The sequence below is a fragment of the Myotis brandtii genome, unplaced genomic scaffold (assembly GCF_000412655.1).
Source record: "Myotis brandtii unplaced genomic scaffold, ASM41265v1 scaffold374, whole genome shotgun sequence".
In the NCBI taxonomy this organism is placed as follows: domain Eukaryota; kingdom Metazoa; phylum Chordata; class Mammalia; order Chiroptera; family Vespertilionidae; genus Myotis; species Myotis brandtii.
Window position 1 is genome coordinate 6,779,432 of NW_005364372.1, and position 7,689 is coordinate 6,787,120.

A 7,689-nucleotide genomic window follows, 5' to 3' on the forward strand; every position below is an offset into this window, starting at 1 on the left:
ATCAGTGATTCTCTCTCACCATTGATGTTTCTAGCTCTCTCTCCCTCTCCTGTAAAAAAAAAAAAATCAAAAAAATATATTTTTAAAAAAACCCACCTTTTGTTAAGATGCAAACTGGATGATTAGATCAATTCAGAGAAGCTGTTCTTGATACTGAAAATGAAGACCTAAGTTGAAAAGATCATGCTAGAGAAAATAAAACTAAGTAATTTTGTTAGATATTGAAAAATACTTTCATATATAAAAAGATAGTTCTGCCTGGCCAGTGTGGGTCAGTGGTTGAGCTTCGATCTATGAACTGAGAGGTCACAGTTCCATTCCCTGTAAGGGCACATGCCCAGGTTTGGGCTTAATTCCCAGTAAGGGGGTGGGAGGTGAAGGAGGCAGCTAATTCTCTCTCATCATCTATGGTTCTATCTCTCCCACTCCCTTCTGAAATCAATAAAAAATATGTTTAAAATATAAAAATATAGCTCTGATGATCACGTGTAATTTGTTCTTTTTATAAATTGGTTAACTTACATCTTAATTATGGCATTCCTTGGGAATGATGTTTGTTTATATGGAGTTAGTAATATTTAACAACAAAGAAAATACCTTACAAACCATGTGAAATAAAGCCTTTTTGTTTGCAGCTATGGAAGTTTTTATCCCCAAGTACATCTTCTTTTGTTTATGTCCATTTAGTTTAAGAAAAGGGGTGTGACCTCTAAGGAAAGTAAAACCCATAGGGACTTCTGTCCCTGTCCCCCTTTTTTATACACCATTTTCTCGTTCTCAATTTCAGAGGCTCCTTCTAACTCTCCTACCCAAGTTTTTGTTTATGAAAAAAGCATATAAGTGAATTTATTCTACAAATAGTTATTGACCAACTACTATATACCAACTACTTTTCTAAGCACTTAGGAAATAGCAATGAAGATTACAGACAAAAATCTGCCCTCTTCAGACTTATATCTTAGCACACATAAGAGGATGGTGATACAGAATGTACTAAATACATTTAGATGATTATCCAGGGAAAAACCAATAAATATTTTTAGTTGCTTTGTCCTTCTTGTGGATCAGGACTCAAAATCACTCATGCTGCCCATAATTCCTGAACGAGGAGACAAATGTTAAATGCTATAAATAAGTTAAATATTTAATGATAAGGTGTCATATTCAAACAAGTAAAGCATAATGGAAAGATGATATAATTAAGTGTTCAATTTTAAATTGACTGACCAGGTGAGACTCTGCTGAGAAACAGCATTCCTGTAAAAATATGAATTATTTATATAATTAGTCATTTTAAATTTGAGTTTCTTATACTTAATTAACTGAAAAAATGTAATAAATTCTAGAGTCGGTGGAAAGCTATAATTAACTAATTAGTTATTTAATTAACTTATTGTTGGTGTTTTTTTTCAGACTTAGTTTATTATGACTGCTCCTGGACTTCAAGGACTAGACCTTGTAAAGGAACAGAGGGAGCTGAGGGGGGGCAGTTAGAAAGCTACCACAACAATATAAGTGAGAAAGAAGGCAAGAAAGTAAATGAAGACATTGACATTTTTCCAAGTGATCAACCATCTGGCCTTTTTTATAGTACTTTTCATTGTTCCTTACTACCTTCATGGTAAAGCCCATACCTTTTTATGTTACATTAATCTCCCTTCAAAAACTGGCCTCTTGCTGGATTCTCTAATAGGTGCATCTGTGTCCAATAAAACTTTATTTACAAAATTGGTTGTTGGCCAAATTTCTGCAGTCAGCTGTGTGCCTTCCCCTGGTCTACTTTATGGAATGTGACCATTCTTAGTAAATGGTGTTCTTTCTAAAAGTTACCCCAGTAGTACAATAAACTGCTCATTTTGCTGCCAACATGTCCACATTCCAGGTAGGAAGTTGGCAGAAGAGGAGATGCTTAAAAGGGCACTCACCAGCTGTTACCTCAAATAAACCTCACCCAATATCTGCTTACATCGTAGTAGCCACTTCTCCATGCAGTTAACCAGAGGAATGTAGTTGTATGAATGGATATATTTTCATTCAATAAAATTAGGGTTCTGTTACCAAGGAAGCAAGAAAGACTGAATATTGGATGGGCTTGTAGAAGTTTCTGTAATAACTACCAGATTCCCATCACAGATTCCCATCAGTGTCCTCATTTGTCACAATGGGAGAATTAGTGCCTCCCAGGGTCATTTCGTGAAGATTCAGTGATCTAACATGCAAATTCTGTTAGGATTGTGCTGTGTACACTGTAAAATCTTAATAAAGCTGACATTGTTAACATTAGCATTATTTTTTATCTTTTTTTGTGTTTTGATCTTTGTTGTATTCCTAATGCTTAGAATGTTTTCAGGCATACCGAGGAGCTGACTAAACATTTTGAATAAAGAAATGAAGAGTCATTATCATAAGTTGTTTGTGTTGTCGGAAGCAGAAACTGTTTTTTGGGCCATTTAATCACTTATTAAAATAATACCGCTTCCTTCCAGAAGTGACAAGATAGCGGGCGAGTTAGTCTCAGACGGGGACAAGTATCTGATTATTGCTGTAATTATGTAGGCCCAACTATTTTCACTCTGTCCTTGAGTCATTCCACTCAACATTGAAAGCCCCATGAGGCAAAGTCTAATGTGCCAAATGTGACTGAATCATCTCTCTCTCTCTGGATGGAGAGAACAGGACACCTTGTTTTATAGTCCCACAAACTGCATGTAACTAGACAGAAGCAAATAATTAGGATGAAATCAATGTGCAGGATGAAATCAGCAGGAAGAAACTAGGCAGAAGACACAAAGAAATGTCCATCACACGTTTCCATTCCTGTGAGTTTGCGTGGCTTCCCGGAGTCATGCTTGTGATGCAAGAGCATCCCCTGGGAGGAAAAAGAGATCTAGCACTTTGGCTTCTGTGAACACAGCTGTATCTTCATTTCTTTCCAATTAAATAGAAAACTATCACCCTGTAAAACTGAGTGCAGAAACCCTGAACAGATGAGACCTACGAGACCAGTTTTCTAAGGCAAAGATGACAGGATATGACAGTGCGGTTCTGGGGTTGATAATGGAAAACAGTAAAGAGATATAGAAAAAGGTTAGGGACTAAGGCCAAATAAAGGTGCCATGGCTTTAAGGAATGCCATCTGTATAAACTTGCTTCTAATCATAAAATTGCATCAACTACTAAGTAATTGTTTTTAAAGACTTCATCCTATATAATAAAAGGGTAATGTGCAAATTGACCCTAATGGCAGAACAACCATCTCTCGCTCCTCCCCTCTCTGAAATAAAGAAAAATATATTTTTAAAAAAGAATGAGTAAGCAATTAAAGATGGAATATTATGCAAAATAGATAACTTTAAAATACATTATTTAGGAACTAAAAATCCTTAACATTCTATAGCTTGTCAATGTTTTCCTTTGTGCAGTATTGCTAATCTCTTGATCTTTCTGTCTCTCTTTTTGCAGTGTTTTAATGCATTATTGAAACGACAAACACACCTACAGTGGTTTCCTGTTGACATATCCCATCTTTTGAAAGCTTGAGGTATTTTATCATGAAACATGCCTGGAGGAAAATTTGAAGCATAGGATTCTGCCAAACACCTGAGTAAAGAATTTCTCACCTCACCACCACCATGACCAACCAGGAGAAGTGGGCCCACCTGAGCCCCTCAGAATTTTCTCAACTTCAGAAATATGCTGAGTGTAAGTAATCATATTGGCAATATCATGTTATTTGGCATTTGTGCTAAAGAAGGTATGATCGATTTATAGGAATAGATTACAGATTATAATCAGCATCAGGATATAGACGTAGGTATGTCTTTTGTGTTTGCAAGTAGGTCAACTGGAGGCTACCTTTTAAGCATGAGACAAAGGAAAAGGTAAGCTTGAATCAAACATCAACTCTGGAAGAAAAGCAAAGGATGAGACAGCCTGGGAGAGTGGAGACTGGCAAGGCTGGAACCAAGAAGAATGACAACAGGAAGAGCAGAAAGACAGTAATAATAAAGTAAAAGGGGGGGAAATGGTGCATACTTAAGTCAATAGGACCTTAGTCAGAGATCAGGAGGAAGGGGAAATGCAGGATTTCCACCCTCCCCCTATTTTTCAGCCTAATATTTCAAAAAGTACTGGGAATTGGGAGTCAGAGATACTTTGTGGAGTTGGCTTTAGAGGTTGTAAAAAAGAAGAGCTGTCAGGACCTTAGGATAACTTGTTAGTGTGTGTAATTATAGAAGGGATAGGCCATGGTAATTTGCTTCATAATGGGGTATTGCTAAATATTAAGTTTATTCATACATACACAACGATTTTGTTTACAAGAAGTGTGTTTTTACCATAGATTTTCAGGAATATGTCTCTTTCACGAAATGAGTGTCAGCTATATATACGCATAGCAACTGGGTCAAGGTATTGAAGGGAAAAAAAGGAAGCAAATAATACGTAGGAGGCACTAAAAGGTTTGGAAGATGATGAGTAGAGAAAAAATAATCCATAGAGAATATAATAAAAATGGTGAGAGTGAAGGAAATAACAAGGTACTGAGAGAACAAAATGCAAGAAATGGAAAGGGAAAAAGAATCAATAGCACATAATAGTGAGAAAGGCAAAAACTGATGCAGCTGGTGAGGCAAAAGCAGAGGGAAGGTATGGCATGTAGGAGATAAGTTTTAGGACCAACTTGAATATTATGAAGGAGAGGCAGAGAAAATGTTTAAATTCAGAAGAGCCATTTAGAACTATACTAATAAAAGGGTAATATGCTAATTAGACCAGGCATCTTCTGGATGTCCTTCCTGACAAAGCCACAGTGGCAGGGGCCCAGGCAGAGGTGGTTAGGAGTGATCAGGCCAGCAGGGGAGCAGTTAGGAGCATCAGGCAGGCAGACAGGCAGAGGTGGTTAGGGGCGATCAGGCAGGGAGTCAGGCGAGCGGTTAGGAGCCAGCAGTCCCAGATTGGAGAGGGTGTAGGCCAGGCTGAAGGAACTCCCCCCACCCCCGCGTGCACGAATTGTGTGCACCAGGCCTCTAGTAATAAATAAATGTGATGATAACAGTGAATAATAACATGTATAAGGTACATATTATAAGTCAGGAACATTGATAAACACTTCATGCATCCTTTCTGAAAAGTCCAACCTCACAGGTTTTCTAGAGCTTTCCTAACTTGAGGGTTGTACTATTCTGGGTGAGGGTGAAAGAGTGTTGCTCTTATGGAACAAATCCATAAGAACATGTGCATTTTTTCATCAATAATAATAAAAATAAAACTATCACATGGAAGGGGGCAGTGTCATAAAATGTTGACATCAGTGTATGGTCCTCATACTCAAAAACTGTTTCAAGCTGCTGAAAGCACAGTTCATTCATTGATCACATAAAGAATATTTGGTCCAGGATGGCTACATTATTGTTTATATCCTTATATGTAATAATTAGTGAGTCAACTATAATGATTTACCTATCGTTTCCAATTTCTATATGCTTTTTGCACTATATCCAAGAATCAAGTAATTATAGGGTATCCCCAAAAATGTATACACACTTTAACAGCTGATAACTCACTTAGTTTTCACTCTTTTTCAGGTTTAACTGATTTTAAATAATGGGTGAAGCCAGACTAAGCTTTGAACAAAGAAAATTTATCCTAAAGTGCTACTAGGCCTTTAAAATGGGGATACATAAAAGATAGAGTTTATGGTACAAAATGATTCTTGATGTTTGCAATTCCATTGCTTCGTGTTATCAGCAGTGCCTGAACTAGAAAGTTCATCCATTTGAAAACAGGCATTTACAAAAACAATTATTCATTTCTGTAGATTATTTTAAATTTTGAAAATGAACTATATTAATAAACATTTACTTTATAATCATTCACAGTGTGTATGCATTTTTTGGGGACACCCTGTATTTCCACGTGTCTTCCTTAGGGGTAGTATTCTGTTTGATGTTGCAGTTGCAGGAAATGCAAATACGAAGTGATATGGACCCTTCCTTCAAGGAATGCTAACAACTAATGAAGGATTGAAGGCTAAAAACTAATGGACGCTTATTTCTAGGAAGAACATTGTAAGTGCCACGAACCAATCTTGGGGTTCTGTAGGGCTTAAGTGTTCAATTTAAATTGGGGAAAGGGAAATCTTCATGGAAGAAAGTACGATTTGAGATGGATCTTGAACTATAGGTTTCAGTTAAATGAAGAAGGAAATGATATAAAGGGATATTCAGCATATATTTGAGGACGAGTGATGGTGGCCACATTTAGCCACACCACAGATTAAGGGAGTAAGTGGAATTAAGGTTGGAAAAATGACACAGAATCACCATACACAATGCTTAACTCAAGTTGGGCAGTAAGAATTAATTGTGGGGTTTTGAGGATAGGTCACACCAACAGTACTGTGCTTCAGAAAGTTAAATTGGGCAACTATGAGAATGGTATGTGGTAACGGAAAGAGACTAGAATCAGGCCAGTAGGCTATTGGAATAGACTAAATAATATGAATGAATGATGAATGATGACCAGAAAAGTTGAGAGTCAGATGGGGACTAACAGAGGAAGCTTAGGAAATAATAAAATATGAGAACTGAGAGCTAGAGATGGATGGGGGATTTTGGTAACAAAATCCTCCAAGTAAAGAAAAAGATTAATTTGATTTAGGTTTGTTGAATTTGGCTTGATTATTAAAATATATTTTCCAGTGTTTGGGTACTTACAGGAAAAAGACTTTGTAAGAAGCTTTAATATGAAATAGGCAAATTATTGCCATACAGCTAAAATATCATTTATAATGACTACTAATTGGATATTCCAAATTCCATTTGAATTGTTAAGCAGAATTTAATAAAGTTTCAAATATATTACAGGCTGCTACTTTTATTGGCTAATTATATCATAAGAATGCTTGATTTAGTAATCGATTTTGTCAATGCCTAAGACAAGTAATAAAAATTGTCATAAATGTAAAAGTTGTAACATATGGAGACAAAGATTAATGAGCATTCAATAAATTGGTAGTAGGAAGTAACATGGTAAATGTAAGGACATTATTAAAATGGATTGTATGAGAAGATAAATTAATGGGTTAACTGAATGAAACAAATAGTGCTGACTCCATGATTATTAGACTTGCTATTCTTTTTGAAATAACCAAGACAACATGAGAAATGTTAGATTTAATCTTCATGACAGTGATTTTCAATTGGTGTGTCCTGCCAGGCACACTGACATGCTGCAAAAATTTTTAAAACATGCAATACCTGATTATTCAGTCAGGGTCACTCTTTTCCCTTAGATTGTCAAATTTTAAAAAATGATAACAGCCAACATAACAATAGCTGTCTGGTGTGAATGAGTCAAAAGTATACCTATTTTTTTGTCAGATTGGCAACAAATATATTTTTTGATATGCCACAGAATTTTAGTTATTACTTTATGTGCACCAAGAGATGGAAAGGATTGAAGATTGCTACTCCATGAATTTTCCTATATAATTAAGAAGCAAAGACTATCATGATTAGAATGTATCCTCATGTCATAAATTTCCATTGTCAAAATATAATAGTACACACACTTATCCTGAATATTATAAAAGTAGTATCTTTTCCATGCTATTCAGTGCATGTGATCTGTTTATCAGCAGCATTTAAGAATCATATTTTTCATGTTGCAATACAATCCTGGCAAAGT

The 7,689-nt window shown here is 35.9% G+C and overlaps 1 protein-coding gene across 4 annotated transcripts in view; it reads left to right on the top strand.

Annotated features, from left to right (window-relative positions):
- Positions 1 to 7,689, top strand: part of DGKB (diacylglycerol kinase, beta 90kDa) — a 543,595-nt gene that overhangs the window by 52,871 nt on the left and 483,035 nt on the right. For all 4 annotated transcript variants that reach the window (XM_014544666.1, XM_014544667.1, XM_014544665.1 and 1 more), the window contains exon 2: positions 3,463 to 3,702. In XM_014544666.1, coding sequence (XP_014400152.1) covers positions 3,633 to 3,702 — 70 coding nt within the window. In that variant the 5' untranslated portion in view covers positions 3,463 to 3,632. The remainder of the gene's footprint in view (positions 1 to 3,462; positions 3,703 to 7,689) is intronic.